The sequence below is a fragment of the Salvelinus sp. IW2-2015 genome, linkage group LG35 (genome assembly GCF_002910315.2).
Source record: "Salvelinus sp. IW2-2015 linkage group LG35, ASM291031v2, whole genome shotgun sequence".
In the NCBI taxonomy this organism is placed as follows: domain Eukaryota; kingdom Metazoa; phylum Chordata; class Actinopteri; order Salmoniformes; family Salmonidae; genus Salvelinus; species Salvelinus sp. IW2-2015.
The window spans coordinates 8,992,355-9,018,091 of NC_036874.1; the positions used below are offsets into that span (position 1 = coordinate 8,992,355).

Genomic DNA, 25,737 nt, shown 5'->3' on the forward strand with positions numbered 1-25,737 from the left:
AGATAGGGGGGACCGGGGCAACGGCGGCGGGAACACCTTAACATCCGAAGAAATTACCTCTAAACCGTTATGACAAGGAAAGCTGTGTTTTCTGAAGAATTAGCTAAATTGTGCTAAAAGCCAATTAAAAATCAGCCAACGACGTTAGTCGCTGGAGTTTATGTGGCCAATTAGTGGAAGTTTTACATACCTCATTAATTGGTACCTCCCAAAGAAGTGTGCTGCAAGTTTGGTGTCCTGGAGAAAGTTTTAGAAGGGCCAGTGGAAGCTGCGCTCACACGTGTTATTCACCTTTTTTTTTTACCATTCAGTAAATTTCACCATAAATAGTTTCCTTGCTATAGTCAGCATTTTTCTTTCCTTCCAGCTAAAATAAACTATAATCATAGTGTAATCATAAATTATCTAATTTCTTAATATTACTACACATTTGTATTATATAGCCTAGGCTGCAATATACAATATGTATAATAAACATTGTGATTGTTTATATAAAGTTATTTGTGCAGTCTTTGTGGTCCTCTTGCCAGATAAGCCTATTTTCAGGTTTTGGACACTATACAAAGTTAGCCTAAGTAATTAAGGATAATTAAGGCTTGGATTAGTTTGAGAACTTGTCACTGTCATCAAAGGGAATTGTTGAATGTGATTTACAATAGTCTATAGTTGTCCTATACATTTCCTCTTAATACACATATTGTGTGTGAAATATTGATTATCTATGATCAATCATCTATTCTTTACTGCTCAATAATCTATGCATATGCTCAATAATGTCATCACCACTTGTCACTGCTCACTATCAACATGAATATCACTGGTCACACAAGCTTTCATTTCTCACAACAACTGGGTGATAACATAACATGGTAATAACCAATGTCAGAATGAGTAACAATTTGACTTATTTACCATTGGTTAATTATGAGCCCTAGAAATTGGACACACGTTCATGTATATAATTTATGAACGGCAGATTAAAGGGCATTTTAAAGTGTCATACCATAATTTAGCACTGACAATTCTATGAGTAGGCAACATAGCCTATAATTGAATAGTCAAAACAACAAGTGATGAGGTGTTTCTTATATGTTATTTGTATCATGAGATGATATGTATTTGTTCATTTGCTTGTTTTTGTCATATGAATATATCAAGCATATGGTAATATTGTGCTCAAAATGGCCACTGGCATTTCTGAAGGATGACAATGAGTTCCTCATTGGCAACACTAGATGGCGAGCACACTACACCTTCTAATGCACTGCTCTGTCAGTAGTGTAGTGGGAGGCTAATAAAAATGCAGTGGTGGCATTTAGCTGAACTACAGTTCAGTTCACATAACTGTGTGATGAAAGAGATGTTTGGAATGTATCATTAGCATTTGGATGAGGGTCGCTTTGAATAATGGCAAAACGGAATTATGCTTCTAGCAGTCTCACAGCAAGATTCACTATTTACCAAGAAAGGATAGTGAGCCCATTAGCCCAACTTTAGTATCATCACAGAAGAGAAAAATGACCCCTAGTCATGTTAATACGGGGCTTGTGCAGGGGTCATAAGGTTGACAACTTGACGCATTTCATGTGCTCTCCCTTTTGGAATAAAGATGCCTCTCACACACACAGCCGAGGCTTTGTGAGCAGTTCTGTCATGAGACAGGGCGGAGGGGAAGCAGACAGTCATGAGCTTCTGATAAAAACTAGGCAACACTCAATGTGGCAAGTGTCCATAGAAGCGTTTAATTAAGAATATTAGAGTAAACTTTCAGAGATAGAAGGAAACAAGCACCATTAATAGGATATTGTGCTATTACATCCAGGGGCGTCATGGACAATGTTCCCTCTAATTGAGCACTGAGCAAATTTCAGGTCCGCTGAGCGCAAACTTGAACATTGTTAAAATGTACGATGAACCCTGAGGCTGTACCCGCTTTAAGTTACCGTTTTAACTGTGGCCAAGTAGGCTACTGTGGCTATTTGATTATAATGTAGGCCTACCAGAGTGGCCTACCATCAAAAACAATGAAGAAAAAGCATCCCATAATATATTAACATGGAAATAACTGTTTAATCATTCAGTCTACAGTAGCAGCCAATGTGTGCTGTTCAATGTAGGCCTACATTCCATGAGACTTTTGAGAGAAAAAAACATACAGGGCGTGACATTAACCTGTTTATCCACTTGTCCTTCAGACAAGGAGGTGACTGAAAATGTTGTTGTGTTGTTTGATGCAAGAAACCACTTTACAAAATAAAAAGCATTATTATTCCCATACCGTTATTACAGAGAATCAGACAAATTATGCTACCATCTGCCTATTAGCTACTTAGCTTATTCAAGAAAGCATCAAAATAGAACACTGCCCCTTTAAGACAAAAAAATAGCTGTTTGCCTGACTAGCTATTCAAAGACGTTTAGAATTGTACACATTTTGTGCTCTTGTAGAAAGCAATCGCTCCCCTATTTCTGACTACAAATGATCTATAACTGGGCTAACTCATTAACTAGCAAAGGATATTAACAAAATGTGCACACATGGCTTACATGCAACTCTCGCCTTGATCTCAAAACAAGCGCATCTACTCACAATCGCTCATGCTGTAAACACAGTTCAGTTCAACGTAAATGGCACAGATCCATCTTTGGAATTGTCTATTTGCATATAGGCCTACTGCAACTCTGATTGGTTATGCCGCACAGGTCTGTTTAGAGTACGGGCTGAGTCATGCGTTTCAATGCAATATAATCCTACTGCGATGCGGTCGTGCCTACAACAAAATCTCTTGCATATTTAGTTTTGCATACTAAGTCTTGCATGATTCGTTTTGTTTCGGTGTGTTGCATTAAAAGTGGCTAATATTGTGTTGATTCAATCACCATTGCCACAGTAAAGGGAAACATTAATAGTGTTAACTAACAGGGAAAACTCTAGAAAGTTGAGTGAAGTTCAATCTCATGCTTCTCTCCATGGGATGATATATCTTCTGCCTGCGTGGCAGTCTCAGGGATGCTTCGAGCCTGCACACACGCAGCTTAGAGGGAACTTTGGTCATGAACCCATTATTAGAGAGGGGGGTTGTTCGAACACCTGAAACATTTTTTTCCTGCAATCTAGAGCCATAATAATTATGACTATGTTAAAAATATATTTTTCTGCATAGGTTATCTAAATATACCTCTTTATCTGTTCAATTGTTATTTTAATGAACGATGATCATTGATTCTTCAAGACCTTTTATACCTTAGGAGTTTAGTACAACTACCACACTGGTATATAGTATCATAGCCCTAAATATGCTTCTCTGCATCTCCACTAAAATCTGGGTAAAAGATTGAAAGGAATTTGAGTCATTAGTAATTGCTTGCTTATCTAAAGTCTAGCAGCCTACCCAGCAGGCATGCCAGCTAAGATAGTTAGACAAGCTTCTCTGACTTGATTAATAGCCTGAAATGGCTTGGTAGCTACCCATGCATACCCCACAAGACATATCACCAGAGGTCTCTTCACAGTCCCAAATCCAGAACAGACCATGGGAGGCGCACAGTACTACAAAGACCCATGACTACATGGAACTCTATTCCACATCAAGTAACTCATGTAAGCAGTCAAATTAGATTTTAAAAAACTGATAAAAATACACCTTATGGCACAGACACACATACACATGATAAGATACGCACTCTACACATGGATGTTGAATTGTAAATATGTGATAGCAGAGTAGTGGCCTGAGAGAACACACTAAATGTATTCGGTAAAGTGTTATGAAATATAATATCTGTTTGGGCTTCTTGCGGTCAATTTGCAGTCTAGACTTTAATTTGAATTGTGTTCCGGCTCCCTGACCATCCGCTCAAAAAAAATTGTCTCGAAGCTGAATCTAGTTGATGATCCCTGAACTAGAGTATCCAGCTTCCTGTCTAGCATATCTTTACTCTGTGGTGCACCTTGGAAGGAACCTTTTTTTTTTACATGAAAAAATACAAACTGAGGGGGCACATACCCTTATGGCCCCTGTGGGCATGACACCCTGTAATGCCTTCCAGCAGTGTTGGGTCAATTTCCTTTTGGAAATGTTTCCCCATACTGTCAGCATTGGGGGGAAAATGTGGCAGATAGCCTATTTCCATAGGGAATTATTGGTTTTGTTCTTAAACCCTAATTTTAGGAGCCCATAGATGACTTGACAGTTTTTATATTGTACACCACACACAGTCCACATGGACTATATTTCCGAGATGACCACTTTTTCCCCCTCTCTCAGCCAGCGAGACAAGTGTAGGCTATGTTGCTAAACGCGCTGAGCACAAGTCTACAGGAACTGCGCCGTCAGAGCACAGAGAGAGAGCAGTGACGGAGTGTGCTGCACACGAATGTGCTCAGTGCTGCTATCAGCCGATAGAAGCTTGACAGGCGACCAGAGGGGGACACAGATACTGATAGAGGGGAGAGATACTCTCTTCCGACGTCGGTGCTGGAACGGATGAGCGCGACATTCGTCCACTAACCGGTTACCGTATATTCCACTGCGGCAGACACTACAGATATCCAATGCTGGCGGAATTTAGCTGACCATAGTTGGACACGCAACATTCAGTAAGTTCGTTCATATGATACAGCCATGAATGACCCTTTGTATTTTCATCATCTCTTTAATTGCAGGGCCCTCATAACATTGAATATCACATGGCCTTCTATAAATAGGCCTAAACCTTATGTATTTGGTTACTAAAGAAACAAATGCTTTACACGCAAACTTTATCATCATATTTCGCTTAACACCTATAGTGTCTTGTTTCCTATGATTGAAGGTGAACACAATTTGGTTGAGAAGTCAATACAGCACCACCCATCGGTTGGTTGAATTGAAAGGGAACATATGCAATTGGGGTGTGACCATCTGTAGCCTAGTTACAGTGTGGACTCACTCATGCAGACCAACATGTAATGTTTMCCTTCCTCAAAAAGGCAGCAATGTCATGAATGGAAGTTATTCAGACCTTTGGATAACCGTTGGTTGATTCTGATGACAAACTAACAGTCATTATTTAGACACATTTTACAGATATGTTTTCCTATTACCAATATATATTTTTTAATAACACTAGGCCTAATTATATGCATYCCTTCAAGACTGACATACATTTAAACGTTTAGTACCATGTTTCCAAAGATGATGTGATTGAGTTGATTGGTGTCCCATATAAGCCTATTGTATAACAGTGCATGTAGGGTAGAAAAGTGTGTTTCATTTCACAGACAAAAAGCTATTTATAACAGGTAGCCCAAAACAAATTGAATCAAATTGTATTTGTCACATGCGCCGAATACAACAGGTAGACCTTACAGTGAAATACTTACTTACAAGCCCTTAACCAACAATGCAGTTTTAAGAAAAATACCTAAAAAAAAAGAAATAAAGTTAAAAATAATTAAAGAGCAGCAGTAAAATAAAATAACAATAGCAAACCCTTAATTATACAGATAAAGATGAAACACAAAATGTTTGTTCCACCTATTTAAACACCTTTAGCATCATTACTGAAGTAATGACATTAACCATACAAGAACAGCAAGTCTTCTGACATATCCATATGCTGTACATTCCTACACAGTAGCCTACACCACACTWGCTTGGCAAAAAATGTCCTGACACAGTTTCATTCATGTGAATCAGCAATGCATCATCGCATGAATATCTGCTGTCTCTAAATATATATATAGTGGTACATGTCAACATCCTCCTCCTGCCCTACGGTGTAACAGTGTTTTCTAGATTTCCATCATCATGGCAATCCACATCTCAGGGAAGGAGAAGTGAAAAGGAAGGAAGAGCTGGCATTCAAATTCAATGCTGGAGCAGGGCACAGTGAAATGTAAATCATCATGTAAACAAATCAAATGCTACACATTATTTTTATGTAGGGTATATATACTATGTGTTTTATTTTTTTTATGCCTTTCCGGGTTGGTTAAAGTCCATAAACTATGACATTTTCTGAGTTGAAAATTGAAATTATAACCAATTAACCCCATATGTGCCTATTGTTTATTTTGTGTCTCTAGCTGTCGGCACCATGATCCCTCGTAGTATGCGAACAGGTGGGATGGACCTGCCAGGGGTGGAGTCAAGGGATGTACCCCTCATTGGCTACCGGCCTTTAGCGCCTGACGATGTTCCCTCAGCAGCCAATCAGGGCAAGTGACTGACAGTACTGGACTGGACTCCTCTGAGGTTGGAAGTGATTTTATATCTGATTAACTTGATTAGGAACATGTACTGTAAGTAACTCATTCACAGCAATTAAAATGCAGTAGTAGTTTAATTGTAACGATAGAGACATCAAGGTGCAGTTGCACTTTAATACCTGTAAAGTTATCGGGGGCACTGTTTCTTGTTCTCTCATATAGCAAACTTTCTCCAGTGGTCTCATATTAAAACATTTACCTGATATGGTGAATCCAACAAATGGCTGATGTGATACAGAAGCACTCTGTGTCATATAATTTAAAGATGTACTGGCAGAAATCGCTCTGCCATTTCCTGGTTGCTAAAATTCTAATAGTTTGCCTATTTTCAGTTTATGTGACAAAAACAAGCAAGTATAGTGTAGAGCAGGGTTTCCCAAACTCGGTCCTGCCCCCCCCCCCCCCCTCCCCCCCTCCCATTCCTCAGACCAACCAGTGTAGGGGGTTAGGGTATTAGAGCAGTGGTCTGTGAAACCGTGGTAATAGGGCTCCCTACCAGTTCCTTGAGTAAACAGCAGATGCGGTTGGTCATTTTGATTTCAAAGACAGACACTAAAGAGGAGGTACTTTCCATCAAAACATGCCAGTGAATGATATGATGTTTGACCGCCACACATTGAATAAAATGCTCATGTCTTGAGATTTCCAAGTAGACTACTGTAACATTTTTGCTAAGATGTTGCTTTCTTGAGCATTACTTTTATGAGCATATTACATGTATTTTCTAATATAATTCACTATTTATTTATATCCAGTTGAATTCCCCTGAAACAAAAAGGGTTGTGTTGGTTGTTTTGAAAGTGTGCAAACCTGGACAGGTTGACGGCACGCGGGTTTTTCTCACCATGTTTAACCTTTGTTTATGTTCCACTGGCCGAGACAGAGGCTGTAAAGCTTTTATCAGACTAGTTGTGGCAGTCCATTTCTGCGTTATTCTACTCTACTCACACAGCAGCCTTGTTGTTCTGTCACTGATGTCTGGGTTTTACTCTTTTTCAACCCTAAAGTACACAGATAATTGTTTCCATTGTGAGATATTATACTACTTCATTTATGACACTTAGGCCTATGTAATTTCATCACTTTGATTTGACAAATCATTATATTCACCCAATAATTGCAGACCGTATCAGGTCAATTTAAGATGAAAGCGTGATTGCCATTTAGTTGATTGTCTCTTAATTACATATCAATTAACTCCATCATTTCCCATTGACTAACTCTCATACACTTGCTACTTGGCTTTAGTGCATAGTGCACATGATGCTCGTCTCATTGGCTTTGACTTCACTTAGCATGCAGTCTCAAGAAACTCCCCGGGGCTATAAAAAGAAGTCACACTGACTCAGACACCAGCTGCAGTGGTAACTTCCCTCTTGTTCTGTTTGTGCCACATGACATGACCACTGTACCAAGTGTCTCGTGTTAAATAATCTATGGGTGGCCAGCAGCCGGTGGGTCTATGTGTTGTGTGTTGTACACCTGCCACATCCCCATCTCCACTCAGATATCATAGGCCGGGTTTCAGAGGACATTCTATTAAGTGGAATTGAATCAAGCCACTTGCTCACTKTTTAATGAGGGAAACTTAGATGCATGTGAATGGATTTAGACAATGGGGTCAGGCCMCACAATGACAATCCATCCCCCTGCAGACAATGAAACTTTTCCACACAGGGAAGCATGTTCTTTAGGTCAGGTTTCATAGATATGAGCTACATTTGTTTTGCAGGTATAGCTTGGTGGAATCATTTCACTAGTATTTCCGCTTATCTTAAAATGGGGCTTATAGTTTGTCACATAGTTCTGTGGTGACCCATATAGTCTACTGAATATTCATTCTGAACAAGAAACAAAGTGTCTTGCCGATATGACCCTGATAGTTAAAACAGCCTTATGAACCAAAGCTTTAAAAGAGATTTCAGATAAGACTTTGATATAAGGAAGTAGAGCAGCTCTAGCATACCACCAGGGCTCACTTTAAAGAGTAGAGAGGGTACCATGGGATGCAGAGATGAAAGCGTGAGAAGAAGAGCGGGGAAAGATGGGAGGAAGGGGTGGGAGCCCGAGAGGGAGAGCAAAGGAGCTGAAAAAAAAACAATAGGCATCTTTAAATAAAACTTCAGAGGATATATTTACGAGCCCCAATTGTATTGCTGTGTAAAGTAGTCAGCAATATTTGTGTCAGCGGTGGGATTACGTTTTCACATGACAATAGCCTCCCATTTGCTCACGTACCCATTTGTTCATACTGTATAACAACCATAGATACTTATTTAAAGGGACAAATCCCAAAATGTCTGATGTTGACAAACAAGTGACGGAAGTAGAACTTGACACTGTGTAAAGTCCCGTGTGGCTCAGTTGGTAGAGCATGGCGCGTGCAACGCCAGGGTTGTGGGTTCATTCCCCACGGGGGGACCAGGATGAATATGTATAAACTTTCCAACTTGTAAGTCGCTCTGGATAAGAGCGTCTGCTAAATGACTTAAATGTAAATGTAAATGTAAAGACAGGGGATGAAGATGGTAAGGCTCTTTCCCCCCCTGCACCATTGCCTATCGTAGTGGTCAGAGGAGGCCGGGTTGTGAGGGAAAGAGAAAGAGAAACAATAGCAGCTCGTCACGACAGCACATCCTGCTTCCTGTGTTTGTCTCCGCTCATTATGTACTTCCTCTATGGAGAGAAAAGATGGAAATATAGAGACAAGGAGCATGTTGAATCATGAGAGAGGTTCCACATAAAGAGTATAAACATTGAGTTAAAACTAGCAGCGATGGAAAAAGTGGTTGAACAAAAGAAAACATTGGACAAAATCTGTAAACATGAYCAGACAAAATGGGAGATTTGAATGATGCGGTATCTGAGGAGAGTCAAGCAAATTTCCTTATCAAGATGTTTCTCATGGAATGAACCTCAGCCACTTACTTCCATAATTATTATCATCTGCTCCCTGAGCCAGCTTTTCCTTACAGCGGAGCAGCCAAGTGCTTGTATTGATTGTTGGGGAAAATGCACTCGAACAGATTCAAAGATTTTGCGCATTTGGTTGAACATTAACACTGTAGGGGTTGTTACATGCCACAATATTAGACATCCTCATTGATGCCTCTSTTCCATCGCCACTCACAGACTGAGATGTGATTATTGTGGTTGGTTGAGGTTGATGTGGATGGTCCCAAGTAAGTGGTTATACTGTAGCTAACTGTACCAGGAAGAATTGTGGGTAAACTTAACCTTAGACCTACTGCTTGAGACAAAAACACAATACCATGGAAAAGGAGGCCTACAGAAGACCTATGTTAAAAATGTAAACAAGTTCTATTTAACCTCACTTTTACAACTGCAGTCCCTTAGAAACAACGACTGTGCTGTTAGCCTAGTTCATAACACCCTYATTAGTTGAATGTACAGTGCTACTTTAGGCCTACAGTACAAAGGCTTCTCTGTTTTTCGTGACCTGTGTAGGCTAGCATTAATGACAACACACAAATAATATCCAAAAGTCCTGTGTTCTATGTTCTTTCTGTGTACATTGAGCTGAATAAACCAAGGCTAGAAATCCTCTTCAACTGGTTTGCAGTCCATATATTTACACAACCTTCCTTCTGTCTGTTGCATAGTCATATGTGTGCAGACAGTGCGTTTATAGGTGCCGGTAAACAGAGCTACAAAAGGCTAACAAAGGCTAGTAGTCTATGCTAGCTAGAGTTCAAATCAAATCTTATTTGTCACATGCACCGAATACCAATGGTGMWAAGTACTTCAGTAAAAATACTTTAAAGTACTACTTATGTCGTTTTTTTMGGGTATCTGTATTTTARTTTACTATTTATATTTTTGATTACTTTTACTTTTACTTCACTACATTCATTAAGAAAATATTGTACTTTTTACTCCATATATTTTCCTTGACACCCAAAAGTACTCATTTTGAATGCTTAGCAGGACAGGAAAATAGTTCAATTCACGCACTTATCAACCGAACATCCCTGGTCATCCCTACAGCCTCTGATCTGGCAGAGTCACCAAACACACATACTTTGTTTGTAAATGATGTCTGAATGTTGGAGTGTGCCCGTGGCTTTCCGTAAATAAAAGAAACAAGAAAATGCTGCCATCTGGTTTGCTTAATATAAGGAATTTGAAATTATGAATTATTTTACTTTTGATACTTAAGTATATTTTAAACCAAATACTTTTAGACTTTTACTCAAGTAAAATTTTACTGGGTGACTTTTACTTTTACTTGAGTCATTTTCTATTAAGGTATCTTTAATTTTACTCAAGAATGACAGTTGGGTACTTTTTCCACCACTGTCGAATACAACAGGTGTAGGTAGACCTTAGCATGAAATGCTTACTTACAAGCCCTTAACCAACAATGCAGTTCAAGAAATAGAGTTAAGAAAATATCTACTAAATAAACTAAAGTAAAAAATTCATAAAAAGTAACACAATAAAATAATAATAACGAGGCTATATACAGGGGGTGCCGGTACCGAGTCAATGAGCGGGGGTACAGGTTAGTCGAGGTAATTTGTACATGTAGGTAGAGGTAAAGTGACTATGCATAGATAATAAACAGTGAGTAGCAGCAGTGTAAAAACAAAGGTGGGGGTGTCAATGTAAATACTCTGGGTGGCCATTTGATTAATTGTTCAGCAGTCTTATGGCTTGGGGGTAGAAGCTGTTAAGGAGCCTTTTGGACCTAGACTTGGTGCTCCGGTACCGCTTGCCGTGTGGTAGCAGAGAGAACAMTCTATGACTAGGGAGACTGGAGTCTTTGACCATTTCTTTGGGCCTTCCTCTGACACCGCCTAGTATATAGGTCCTGGATGGCAGGAAGCTTGGCCCCAGTGATGCACTCGGCCGTACGCACTACCCTCTGTAGCGCCTTATGGTCAGATGCCGAGCAGTTGCCATACCAGGCAGTGATGCAATCGGTCAGTATGCTCTCGATGGTGCATCTGTAGAACTTTTTGAGGATCTGGGGACCCATGCCAAAACTTTTCAGTCTCGTGGGGGGGGAAAAGGTGTTGTTGTGCCTTCTTCATGACTGTCTTGGTGTGTTTGGACCATGATAGTTTGTTGGTGTGGACACCAAGGAACTTGAAACTCTCGACCCGCTCCACTACAGCCCCGTGGATGTTAATGGGGGCCTGTTCAGCCCTCCTTTTCCTGTAGTCCACGATCAGCTCCTTTATCTTGCTCACATTGAGGGAGATGTGGTTGTCCTGGCACCACACTGCCAGGTCTCTGACCTCCTCCCTGGTTAACATGCTAACATTTGCTTATGCTAACAGCCAGACCTAGCTTCTACTAGTGCTAACAGGCTGTAACCTGAACCAGTCTATCATTGTGAGGCTGTGAAAGTCTCCACCTGTGTGTCAACATGTGCTCGCCCGCTAGTGTCGTTAGCCCGTTGAGTAAACAGGGCGTGTTTTCTGCTTTAGTAGTCGACTTGGAACGTTTCTGAACGGTCATTAGCATATGTCAGATATTAACAGGTCAGAGCAGCTTACCGATCACAGCTCCTGTACACAGCCCATCTGTAAATAGCCCACCCAACTACCTCATCCCCATATTGTTATTTTTTTTGCTCTTTTGCACCCCAGTATCTCTACTTGCACGTCATCATCTGCACATGTATCACTCCAGTGTTAATGCTAAATTGTAATTATTTCGCCACTATGGCCAATTTATTGCCTTACCTCCCTAATCTTACTACATTTGCACACACGGTATATAGATTTTTCTATTGTGTTTTTGACTGTACGTCTGTTTATCCCATGTGTAACTCTGTGTTGTTGTTTGTGTCGCACTGCTTTGCTTTATCTTGGCCAGGTCGCAGTTGTAAATGAGAACTTGTTCTCAACTGGCCTACCTGGTTAAATAAAGGTGAAATAAATAACATTTTAAAAAAGTGTTAGAGGATGTAATGATCCTCAGAGCAGGTTTGTTGAAATGTTGATGATGGAGGATGAGTTTAGTCAATTAGGTCTGCCTCTAAATGTACTCTATTCATTGTAGGAAGAGAGGTAGTCAAACAGGTTTAGTTACACACGTAGGTCATTCACACAGGGAAAGAGAGTGGGAGAGAAGGAAGGAGGGGTTGAAAGAGATAAGGTATTGTAAAGAGAGAAGGATTGAAAGAGAGAAGGTATTGTTCAGCCAATCGCTGCAGGCCTTCTCATTGTGTGTAGGCTATGTGAGTCCCCTGTGTGTTCAACAGGTGATTCTAATATTATATCATCCCTCTCCGGATGTGTGTATGTATTATATGTTGTCTGTCTGTCATGTTCTGTCTGTCTGTCTGTCTGTCTGTCTTGTTCTGTCTGTCCTGTCTGTCTGCCTGTCTGTCTGTCTGTCGTCTTCTGTCTGCTGTCTGTTCTGTCTCGTTCTGTCTGTCTGTTCTGTCTGTTCTGTCTGTTGTCTGTCTGTCTGTCTGTCTGTCTTCTGTCTGTCTGTCTGTCTGTCGTCTGTCTGTCTGTCTGTCTTCTTCTGTCTGTCTGTCTGTCTGTCTGTCTGTCTGTCTGTCTGTCTCTGTCTGTCTGTCTGTCTGTCTGTCTGCTCTGTCCTGCTCTGCCTCCTGCCTGCCTGCTGCCTGCCTGCCTGTCTGCCTGAGTGCAGTGAGTGAGTGAGTGAGTGTGTGAGTGTGTGTATACGTGTGCATACGTCTATCTCTGTGTGTGTTATGGGTGTGTCCATGTGACGCAGGCACACAGAGGGGTTGGCCCTACCTAATGACGGCTCCAGGTGTGTTTATGTGTGTCCGAGAGCCAGACAAACTGAAAGACAAACAATCCCTCGGTCATTGAAAAACGACGGTCAAGGAGAAAATAGGAAACTAAAAAGACCGATGAAAGAAAGTGGACAAGATGGTGTTTGTGGCTTTCTTGTGAAGTTCTCAAAGAAGCTAAAGGCTTGTAGCCTGTCTGGACTTGTCGAGACAAAGGTAACTTGTGTTTTTTTGGGTCAATGTCAATCAGATACAGATAGGGGGGAAAGAGAAAGCGCAACAGACAGATATGAGATCAACAACAGAAACATGCTGCAGTAGGTAGAGCAACATGTTCTGAACCTATGTCATGGTAATACAGGGACTATGGATTTTTATTTTATTTTGAATTAACCTTTATTTAACTAGGCAAGCCAGTTAAGAACAAATTCTTATTTACAATGACGGCCTACTCCGGCCAAACCCTAACCCGGACGACGCTGGGCCAATTTTCCACCGCCCTATGGGATTCCCAATCACGTCCGGTTGTGATACAGCCTAGAATCTAACCAGGGTCTGTAGTGACGCCTCTAGCACTGAGGTGCAGTGCCTTAGACCGCTGCGCCACTCGGGAGCCCAAAAATAATATACTTGCACTTTGAATGAAAATGATGCATAACTGAGCATGGGCCTTTGGTACTCCAGTTCATTTGAATGAGGAAGTGGTTACTGAAGGTGATTATAGAAAGGCACCTCAACATGTAAAAAAAGGAAATTGATAGACACGTTATAGGATACAGCAGTTGTTGCATAACTGTGATGTCTGGTCAGTGTTCTATATGACCTGCTTTGAGCTTAATGCATTTGCACTTATATGTTGACCTCGATATTGCTCATCATCCTATTGTGGTTGGATCTCAACTGAAGGGGGAAGTTAKTGCAAAAGGAGGCAGTGCAATGCCCTAAATAGCTTTTAAACGTGTTGACGTTGTTATGGTTTACATGTTGAAGGATTCACATATGACCAGTCGGACTTCTGTTTGTGAAACTGGTATGGATTGTTGATGTCAGACTAGTGATGCATGCATTTTTCGGCATGGAAAATCCCATTTTCATGGGTGTAAATGTCAGGGGAAGTGTAAACTGATATATCCATTAATATATTACCCCCCAGGTACATTAGGATGTTTTGCTATTTTACTCATAGTCGGCCTATGTCATGGAATGGTTCGGTGAATCTGTGAGCAGGTCATTTCAGTACAGTATCACAGCTGTTTTGCAAGTATTCAGATGGCAAGTGTATTTCATGTAATGTTATCATTTCTGTTGAAATGATGCATTGTTTGTGTTCCAAAACATATGAAAGATGTTGTGATCCGTCGGTTTAGTTACATTTACAATTGACTGTGGGTTGTTTTGTGTTAAGACGTACTCCACTTACAACCTTAACAGATTCTGATGATATTTCACCCATGTTTGTTTGTTTTCTCTTTTCAACCCATTCAGATATTTTCTGTTAAAACTGCTTTGCCCTCTGAAACTCCTAAATATGTATGTTTATTATTGTACAATTCTAATAACATAATATGCTTCATGGGAACATCGGGGATTTATGTTAAAACCTAAGGTTCTGGTTKTGGTCATGTGACAGCACTTATRTTTATTGGATGTTATTGTATTCCACAGGGGGAGACTTCCCCCATGAAGACAACTTGGTACTGTCCTCTGGATTTGGTAGGTCAATGCAACTTGAGATAWGCATGAATAACTAGATTTTGGTAACAGTGGGAGTATGAATTATGCAAAAAAAAAATCTGAATCATACTCTTAATCATACTCTTTCTCTCTTCCTCAGTCTACTGTGGTGGAGGAGGAAGAGGACGGAGTGATATACCATGTAGTGGTGAAGCAACAGCATGGCGCCCCCACCAGTGCAACAGTGAGAATACATACCATTATACAATGCACAGAAATGACAGTATAATTACACCTTACATCCTTACARGTTATGTTTGTAAGTCTGTATTGTCATGGTAGTATTGTTATGAATCTCTCTCTCTCTCCCTCCAGTCCAGCTCTCGTTCGCAGAGTGTGAAGGCGGGAACAGAGGAGAAGCTGGTGCAGCACCTCCTCCACTCCTTCGCCATGGGAGACTCCTCCTTCATCACCATCTTCCTCTCCACCTATCGCTCCTTTACCTCCACCAAGAGAGTGCTGGARATCCTCATCGACAGGTAGGGAAGACAGAYGAAACAATGCATTGCACACCGGTTGTATYTAGTGTTACAAAACSTTTTTGAAGTGCTGTWGAAAGACCAAGGGAAGGAAAGGAGACGTTGTGATGCCTCTGCMTTYCCCTGAAGAAACCATCTCTTATTCAGCTTTTTTTTCTCTCAAAGGAACTTTTGTCTCTCTATTTATTTCTCTTTTCTTCCCTCTTTCTCCAGATTGCAACATCCACCAGGAGAAAGTACAAAGAGTCAGATTAGGCAACCCTTCAACAGGTGAGTCTAATACTATATCACCCCTGTCCTGTGTGTGTGTGTGGTGTGTGTGTGTGTGTGTGTGCGTGCGTGTGTGCACAAACTTCATGCATTTGTATAAATTTTCTCCCGTTCCTCTCTCCCTCTCCCAGAGCGGTGTGTATGGTGTTCAGTATGTGGTTGTTGGAGTATCCTGAGGACTTCCGCTCTCTGGGAGAGCCTGGTCTTCTGCTGCGCCTGGCCCCCCTGCTGCCCTCCGACCCCTCTGGGATAGAGATCAGGGGTCGCCTCCTCAGACTGGCAGAGGAGCTCAATGAACAGGCCCTACTGCCTGACTCTAGTTCAGGTCACTATACACTCTGGGTTTATGACAGTCATGGCACTGCCAACCTGAGGTTATATGAGGATTTTGTGGGTGGCATAACCATAGATATATATGGGCAGAACTCTCCTCCAAATTGTTTCCAGTAGTTTTCTGTGATGATCTTCAGGGTTCTATTCCCACTGTCTGCTGTCTACCATCCAAATCTGGTGGAACCTGACCACCCTAATGTCTCTTTCCACTGCCAACCCGACTGAATAAGCCTTTCATTTGTATCAGTTAATATAGACCTACATTCATTGGGATTCGTATTGCATCATCTCTGTCGTTTAGATAGGACCATCGCCAGCCCTCCTGCTGACCCCACTAAGTTTGATCCCACCAATATCCTGGGCTTCCCTGCTGGGCTGATTGCTGAGCAGCTCACCAAGATAGAGACGGTGGGTTTAACCTCTGACCCCTACGGTATCATTACTCCGCCTAACCTTATATAGATCATGGGAACATGCACTTTACCACAGTCTTAATTGTGTTCCTCTTTTTCTATTGTTATGTCTCTCTGACCCTTTCTTACTCATACTACTCATACTTACTCATACTTGCAATCTTTCTGGCTATGCCTTGCTCTCTCTCTCTCTCTGTCTGCCTGTCTCTCTTTCTCTCTCTCTCTCTCTCTCTGTCTCTCTCTCAATGTTTACTCACTCTCTACCTCTTATTCCCTCAATCCCGGTCACTCACTCCTTACCTCTTCCCCCACTCTCTCCTAACAGGAGCTGTTTGTGCGTCTGGTCCCGTACCACTGCCTGGGCTCCCTGTGGTCTCAGAGAGACAAGAAGGGCCGCGAGGGTGTATGTTGGTCCGTCCGGGCCACTGTACGCCAGTTCAACCGGCTGGCCAATGCCGTGATGGCTTCGTGCCTGTGGCCCACGCAGCTCCGCAGCCAGCAGAGAGCCTGCCTCCTGGAGAAATGGATCAGCGTGGCAGAGGTCAGCCGGTCATCATTACAATAGAATAACTTTATTGTCCACACACACCTGTTGAGAGTTTGGAAGCAGCATTCCTCTGGAGGAAGTTCGAGGTTAAATACCTCACTCAAGGGCACAACAGCAATAGGTTTGGGATTTTGGGTTGAAGTAGAGAATTGGGAGCAGAATACTAAGCTGTCTTTCTCAAAKCATTAACAAGACTACACTGTACTTGACTTTCCGCATAATACTTTCCTCTCTCTYTAYAGGTGCTCACAGTAGATGTAGTACTGCCATCCTGTAACTTAGGAGAACATTAGCAGCTTGCAGCAGGGCTGTTCCTGCTGACTCCACACACACAATCACACACACTTTCTTGCTTACTTGCTTACACACTCTNTCACTCACTCACTCACTCACTCACTCACTCACTCACTCACTCACTCCGTACCTCTTCCCCCACTCTCTCCTAACAGGAACTGTTTGTGCGTCTGGTACCGTACCACTGCCTGGGCTCCCTGTGGTCTCAGAGGGACAAGAAAGGCCGCGAGGGTGTATGTTGGTCCGTCCGGGCCACTGTACGCCAATTCAACCGGCTGGCCAGTGCCGTGATGGCTTCGTGCCTGTGGCCCACGCAGCTCCGCAGCCAGCAGAGAGCCTGCCTTCTGGAGAAATGGATCAGCGTGGCAGAGGTCAGCTGGTCATCATTACAATAGAATAACTTTATTGTCCACACACACCCGTAGAGTTTGGAAGCAGCATTCCTCTGGAGGAATTTCAAGGTTAAATACCTCGCTCAAGGACACAACAGCAATGGGTTTGGGATTTTGAGTTGAAGTAGAGAGTGGGGAGCAGAATACTAAGCTGTCTTTCTCAAAACATTAACAAGACTACACTGTACTTGACTTTCCGCATAATACTTTCCTCTCTCTATAGAGGTGCTCACAGTAGATGTAGTACTGCCATCCTGTAACTTAGGAGAACATTAGCAGCTCGCAGCAGGGCTGTTCCTGCTGACTCCACACACACAATCACATACACTTTCTTGCTTACTTGCTGACCCCCCCCCCCCCACACACACACACACACACACCGTCCGCAGGTTGTTATGGACACATGAGCAAGCTGAGTCACTGCCAGACCTCTCTCTCCTTCACGACTAAAAGCCTAGTTAGCTCCTGTGTGTGTGAAGGAACTTGTTTGGAAACACACACAATCTCACACACACTCTCAGCCTAGATATCACGATTTGTTGCCAAAACACTCACGTCACCTCATCAACAGGTTTTTGGGGGAGAAGTCACTTTAGGAATGTACATAATTGACCATGTCAGACAGTGAGTGCCAAACAACCCCATTGATCCGGCTGCAGGTATTCTCAGACAATGCTGTCCTGTGTGTGTTTCAACAGGAATGCAGAGCCAGGAAAAACTTTTCGTCTCTCTACGCCATCGTGTCTGCCCTGCAGAGTAACCCTGTACACAGACTAAGGAGGACGTGGCTAGAAACTGACAGGTTGGTGGAGGAAGCATTTCGATTGGTATAACAGAAAAACATACTTTTTTTTTTTTTTAAATGTCCTTGTATGTTTATTGGATAGAGAGTGATACACTCTTAGAAAAAAGGGTTCCAAAAGGGTTCTGCGGCTGTCCCCATAGGAGAACCCTTTTTGGTTCCTGGTAGAACCCGTTCTACATGGAACCCAAAAGGGTTCTACCTGGAACCAAAAGGGGTTCTTCTATGCGGAAAGCTGAAGAACCCTTTTTGGTTCTAGGTAAAGGAGAGCGTGTTGAAATGGGCGGCCTGATTTGAACTCATGCTACAGCGGTACATATGCACTGGAGGCAGCAGCCTAGACCACTTGACCACCCTAGGCCACAGCAAAACGCACTTGTATTGCAGATYTTTTAAAAGTATTGTCATTTCCATAACATTGTCATTCTCGTAACACTATCATTGTCTTCTTTTTTCTTTTCTTTTTTACAACACAGCCATTTCAAAAACTCAGGAATTTAATCACATTGTCATTGATATAACACCATCCTTTCCCACAGTCAAACATATTCAACGTTCCAAAACACTACAGCAGTTGATCATCTCATCTTGTTATAATTTCCCCAATCGTAGCTAAACTAATCATGGCTCGCTGATTCGCTTGAATGTGGATTATAGTAAGGCCCAGTAGACAGCAGAGAAATGTCCAGGCCCCTAATACCCTTTTTGGGTGCATGGCTCATTGTTGTTGTCATGTGACTCTGTCTGACAGGGAAGCAGTGAGGAGATACGAGGAGCTGTCCAACATTTTCTCTGAGAAGAACAACTACTCCCAGAGCAGGGAGCTGCTGAAAGAGGTGAGTCACAGTGATTGAGAGTTACTGCACACACGTACGTACACACACACACACACCACGCACGTACTGTATGTACATACGCATGTACACATACACACAGAGACACAGAGACACAGACACACACAGTGCACTGACAGACATCCCATAATACAAGCGGTATGAGAAGAGGACAGGTCTCATGTGAAGTGTCATCAGAGATCACACCAAACGTGTTTAACTCAACTCAAATTCATATATATTCAAGAGCGGTTGCGCTACACAGATCCAGATTAAGCACTACTCCAGGGTTAAAAATCACTTTGAATCATGAATCATGCCTTTTAACCTAGAGGAAGGCTTAATCTGGGAGTGTACAGCCTCTCAATGTCCATGTCCTGTCAATCTAAATTCACCCGTTTCTTAACATGTATTGCATTGTGAATTTCTGACGGGGGGGGGGGCTGGAAATCGGTAGGATTAGCAGCATTTTCATTCACTGTTATGCGTTGTGCATGCATCAATACCTTACATTAGCTGCAATTTCACCAAGGCATCCACGCAGGAATTCATGGAAACATATGCCGGAGCTTTCGTTTGAAAGCTTCACTCCAGGCTTTGATGTTGGAAAAATATCACACTGCCTTCTGCTGTGCTTTGATAACTTACTAAGCAAGCTGCTNAGACACACACGGAAACACAGACACACACAGTGCACTGACAGACATCCCATAATACAAGCAATATGAGCTAAGGACAGGTCTCATGTGAAGTGTCGTCACAGATCACACCAAACGTGTTTTACTCATCTCAAATTCATATATATATATATATATACGTTCAAGAGCGGTTGCACTACACAGATCCAGAGTAAGCACTTCTCCAGGGCTAAAAATGACTTTGAATCATGAATCATGCCTTATAACCCAGAGGAAGGCTTCATCTGGGGGTGTACAGTCTCTCAATGTCAACGTCCTGTCAATCTAAATTCACCCGTTTCTAAACATGTATTGCGTTTAGGATGCATTGTGAGTTTCTGACGGGGGGGGGCTGGAAATCGGTAGGATTAGCAGCATTTTCATTCACTGTTTATACGTTGTGCATGCATCAATACCTTACATTAGCTGCAATTTCACCAAGGCATCCACACAGGAATTCTTCTAAACATTTGACGGAGATTTCATTTGAAAGCTTCACTCCAGGCTTTGATGTTGGAAAGATATCACACTGATATCACAAAGCTGTGCTTTGATAATTTACCAAGCAAGCTGCTTCCTTACCCTCTCAGTTTGTCTGGAATTGAGGGCCTACTACCCAGTTACTACACAGGGTTTTAGAGCACATAGCCAMGGTTCTAAATTCTAGATTGTGTTCCAGATTGTCATGCTTAGATGTTTGTCTGTGTTTTTCAGGAGGGCACTTCGAAGTTCGCCAACCTGGACGGCAAGATGAACAACAGGAGACAGATAGGGGTAAGTGCTCCTATAAGCGAGTTTGAAGTCACTCTCAAAGCTCATTATCATTTTGCTTTGAAGGAAGAAGCATGGAATATACTGTACGAAGGGCATCAAATAACCCTTTGCTGATGTAGCGTAATGCAATGCTGGTATTTCTTCAATAGATCGTTGATGTTTAAGTAAGGACAACTTGATATACAGTACATTCACCGGTCTTAACCCAAGTTTCTCTGTTGAGCATGCATTGAGTAGGCTTCATCTGTGTCTGGGAAGCCTGAAGCCCCATGCCTCTGTTTTTGGTTTTTCATTATTCTCCACCCCTCCCCTCTCTCACACAGTCCAGTGCCCAGGGCACAGTACCCTACCTGGGGATCTTCCTCACAGACCTCACCATGCTGGACACGGCCGTCAAAGACAGACTAGAGGTGAGTCCCTTCATATACAGTCATTTATCCCTCATAATGTGTCCATCAACAGGAAGCTGGTCATAAGCTCTGGTGGTGAAGTTGTAGTTGGTTTACCAAAACGTTGAATTGACAGTGACATAATATCCTGTTCCTCCATTTCAGAACGGCTACGTCAACTTTGACAAGAGGAGACGAGTAAGTGATGCCATCAGGGCCTTTGTAATGCTGCTGTTTAAATTCCTCATCACCCATTGTCCACATGTTGAGTTATTCCAGGATCCAGACCAATTCATTAGCCTCTGGCTCAATATAGCAGATGGTCTTCATAAATTGCTTTTCTGTTGTGCCTCTCATTAAATGTGTGGCAGTGTATTGAACTCTGAAGCAGTGCATCCATGCACATATTAATGTTTAACTGCGAGCATTTCAACTGATAATGTCCCATTGGTACTGGAGAGTCATTTGATGTTCATAATTATTTGTTTTTCTCTTTGCAGGAGTTTGAAGTTTTAGCTCAGATCCGACTACTGCAGTCCTCCTGTAAAAACGGTGTTTTCATCACTGACGAGGAATTCCTACAGTGGTACCAAAGTGTACCCTCGTTAAATGAAGAAGAAAGGTAAGCCGTGATTATCTTTTGGTTTTATACATGTTATTTCAAACGGAACACTACAACTATGATGATCGCTAATCACATTACATGATGTCTGCAGTTACAGACTGTCCAATGAAATCGAGGTGCCGTGCGAACCGAGCTCTGGTCGTACCCTGAACCCTACAGTGATCATCACACGGTGCCCAAAGTAATGAGGCCTATTATTACACTCTACACACAACATGGCAGTAGTATTCACTGCAGATACCTTTCACTATGTATAGTGAAATACACTGGTTATATGGGCTCAGTACTATTGTAAAAGAATGGCCAGTCAGCATTGTCTGTGAACTATACTACACTACATGACCCAAAAGTATGTGGACACCTGCTCGTCAAACATCTCATTCCAAAATCATGGGCATTAATATGGAGTTGGTCCCCCTTTTGCTGCTATAACGTCCTCCACTTCTGGGAAGGCTTTCCACTAGATGTTGGAACATTGCTGCGGGGACTTGCTTTCAGCCACAAGTCGGGCACTGATGTTGGGCGATTAGGCCTGGCTCGCAGTTGGCGCTCCAATTCATCCCAAAGGTGTTCAATGGGGTTGAGATCAGGGCTCTGTGCAGGCCAGTCAAGTTCTTCCACACTAATCTTGACAAACCATTTCTGTATGGACCTCGCTTTGTACACGGGGGCATTGTTAAGATTAAGAAACCTATTTCAGGAAGCTCCAAATGAACAGTTATTGTGCTGACGTTGCTTCCAGAGGCCGTTTGGAACTCGGCAGAGAGTGTTGCAACTGAGGACAGACAATTTTTTCAGCACTTGGCAGTCCGGTTCTGTGAGCTTGTGTGGCCTACAACTTCGTGGCTGAGCTGTTGTTGCTCCTAGATGTTTCCACTTCACAATAACAGCACTTACAGTTGACTGGGCAGCTCTAGCGGGACATACATTTGGTGAACTGACTTGTGGGAAAGGTGACATCCTATGACAGTGCCCCATTGAAGGTCACTAAGCTCTTCAGTATGGGCCATTCTACTGCCAATGTTTGTCTATGGAGATTGTATGGCAGTGTGCTCGATTTTATACACCTGTCAGCAACGGGTGTGGCTGAAATAGCTGAATCCACTCATTTGAAGGGGTGTCCACATACTATATACTGTATATCTAGTGACTATCTTGACTATTTGACTGTCAAATTTGTAGTAATGTGGCCATAAGTAATCAGTTGTGGAAAATTGACTTGGGGGTCTGGGGGTAAGTCCTCCGTACTGTTTTCCATTAAAAATATCCTCACACAGTGCAAGAGCTGGTCAATTAACATACAACATTGGAAAGAGCTGAAAGCCAAGCTTGTACATTTACTATGTATTTCTCAGGGGTTGAGTAAGATGTTTTGTAGGTTGTTGTCATGCAGATTACGGTGCATGATGAACATACATGATATGATTCTCTCACCTCCTTACAGCCTGAATTCCTCCAGGACCAGCCTTGTTGCTGACAGTGACAGTCTTTTTGACTTCCCCTCCCCCGTCTGTCACTTTCTTTCCAAATTCACCAAGGTAATTACAAAATGAGACCTAATATTTCCAGTTATTTTACCTACTTTCCCAAAAATATATTTGCATTGCGAGCTAGAATTGCAGAGCATGCAATTACTATTCATGCGCAAATACTCGTAGTTATTGCTAAGTATTGCTGTTTACTAGTAATCAAATATGATTGTTTTAAAACAAATGTCGTAAAAACATACAGAAGAGCACTTTTAAAAGAGGAAAATCTTTGATCTTTTAATTCTCTTCTGTGTCTTTTTATTTGCTTTGGCCTTCACGCAACAGCCACTTTTTATCTTGTCATATCAGTAAGTGTGTTTTTTAAAATTATTTTCTTCACTATTATTATTTCAGCATATGAAATCCCCCTCAGTTTCCTGTCTGGATGTTGACTCCTCCCKTCCCACCAATGACCCCATCCCGTCTGCATTGACACCATCCACTCCCATCAAATCACATCGTCGATCAGTCTCCTGTGGCAACAATCCCACCAATAACAACAAAGTGTCTGGGCCTGATATGCGGATCGTCAGGATACGGATGGATTTACAAGATGGGAATATGTACAGAAGCATACTGGTACTGAGCCGAGAGAATGACATATTTTGAGATATTTGCCTTTTTTGGTATCAAATTATACACTGCACTGCACCCTGCACTCATGACTATTTACTTTAATCCACAAATATCTGTTAATGATAGTTATCCAAAATATTTCCTCAGGTTGTACACAGGATATTACAACTAGGAGTCAAGCTGTCTGGTATCATTGTCGTTCTTCTTCTCTGTTTCCTCAGGTGACAAACAATGACAAGACGCCCACTGTGATCAGTTCTGCCTTAGAAAAACACAGTCAGGACACCAAACAGGCATCCAGATATGAGCTCATCCAACTATTGCCCGAGGGAAAGGGTAAAGYCATTTCTCAACCCAACCATGCGAAGTCACTTTAACAGTTCTCTGTTCATATTGATTGTAGTGATGACTTTTCTTGTTCTGCCCTGTAGAGTTGGTCATCCCTGCCACAGGAAACGTCTTCTATGCCATGACTTCCTCTAGTGTGGACTTCCTGCTGCGCAGACAAGGAGGCAACACTCCTTTTCGCTCACAACCAATCAGCACAGAAACCAGTGCCACATTTCCTCGAATCAAAGCAAAGGGCCGGAGACTGTTTTTTTGACAATAACTCTTTCCCAAATAGGCTACATCTGAGACATAATGTAGCTAGTTCTTCTCAAGGACAGGTCACGATAAGAATGCAGGCAGATATCTCAGTGAGATGTGGCCTTGTCTTTCCTAATCTTTTTCCTAAGTGGAAACACATTCTGACCGAGCTTGTTCAAGCAAAATGTATCCCGAAACCTGTCTGAGCTTGTTTGATGAACGTGTTCTTACCTGGGACATTTCAATAAATATGCTGCCCGTTTGTGTACACTAATGGAAGGCCATTAGTGTAGAAGGGTGCATGTGTCTCTCGTTGGCAATGCATACTACTGCAAATATACACCGAGAACAAGACCAATGCAAATCTTTAACTGATGGTGAATGGTGCTGTTCCTTAAGTCTCTCTGACCATTGGCATCTAATTTCCTATTTAACCAAATGGAATAGCCTTGTAACCAAGAGCAACTGAGGAATCCAAATCATCTTGAGTATTTGAGGAATGTGCCTCAGGTTCCATCATAGAGATGAGTTGATAGTAGAGAACTTCATTAAATCAAAGTATTTGGGCGATATGACCTTCTTGAATTGACCATGACCACAACAAAGTTTAACATTTCTCCATAGAGAGTAGATACAAGCAGCATGACGCATATATAAGTATGCAAGGCGTTTCAAGAATATGAATGGTGGGGAGAGCACTGGGCTGACATTATGACATAATGCATCTGAATAAGTGACAGACAGAGTCACTGAAACCTCTCATTATAGCAAAGCACGGGGTTCAGCAAAATGTTTTAACTATGTACTTTGTGTATGCATATGTTTTTTTATGGTTTGATGATGTCAGGATTGTGTTTACATTCACAAGGAGCAATCAACAAGTGTCAGAAATACATGTTATTCATTTTGAAGTAACAGGAAATGTATGAAATTGCCCCAAATTGCAACCATTTCAAATGGGCCAAGACGTTACAAAGATAAACATGATAAWTTCACTTGGGTTTTGTGCATACATATTGAATGATAGCTCCGGTAGTATCTTATGTAAAATACAACACATTTACATATACAGCCTTGCCACTCCCATATAGAAGTCATATTTTGAGTACTAACCATTAGGCATAACAGCATCAACCCACAAACTCTTAACCTAAACAATTCATGTGAAGACACTAATGACAGTCCAGACTATGTTGTGCGTATTTTAAAGATGTCTACCATTGCACCTTAATGCTAAACTTTTCAATACAGCATAAACTAATCTTTAWCAATGGTCTCTGAATGGGTTTAGTTGGTAGTTGGAATGGAAGTCTGCCTGAAGTGTAATTCAACCAGTGCTCCCAAAGTCAGTCCTCAAAGACCCATGCCAGGTTAGTGAGGTATTCTCACCAATCACTGAATGATGTTTAATTTATATTTTCTCTGACGTTTGATAGAGATCTGACAGCTATAAGGTTTCATTATGCAATGTCTTTAGTCCAGGAACT

At 41.9% G+C, this 25,737-nt stretch overlaps 1 protein-coding gene across 1 annotated transcript; it reads left to right on the forward strand.

Moving 5' to 3' along the window:
• Positions 1-4,509: 4,509 nt before the first annotated feature.
• Positions 4,510-24,940, forward strand: rgl2 (ral guanine nucleotide dissociation stimulator-like 2). The gene is given in 21 exon segments (XM_023980086.2): positions 4,510-4,600; positions 6,071-6,184; positions 6,187-6,239; positions 14,661-14,708; positions 14,830-14,913; positions 15,045-15,208; positions 15,422-15,478; positions 15,610-15,803; positions 16,113-16,219; positions 16,550-16,765; positions 18,156-18,259; positions 19,011-19,095; positions 20,484-20,543; positions 20,867-20,953; positions 21,098-21,130; positions 21,433-21,554; positions 21,649-21,738; positions 23,002-23,095; positions 23,441-23,665; positions 23,884-23,998; positions 24,094-24,940. Coding segments are annotated over 20 exon segments (2,214 nt in total). The 5' UTR covers positions 4,510-4,600; positions 6,071-6,081; the 3' UTR covers positions 24,267-24,940.
• The last annotated feature ends 797 nt before the right edge of the window (positions 24,941-25,737 follow it).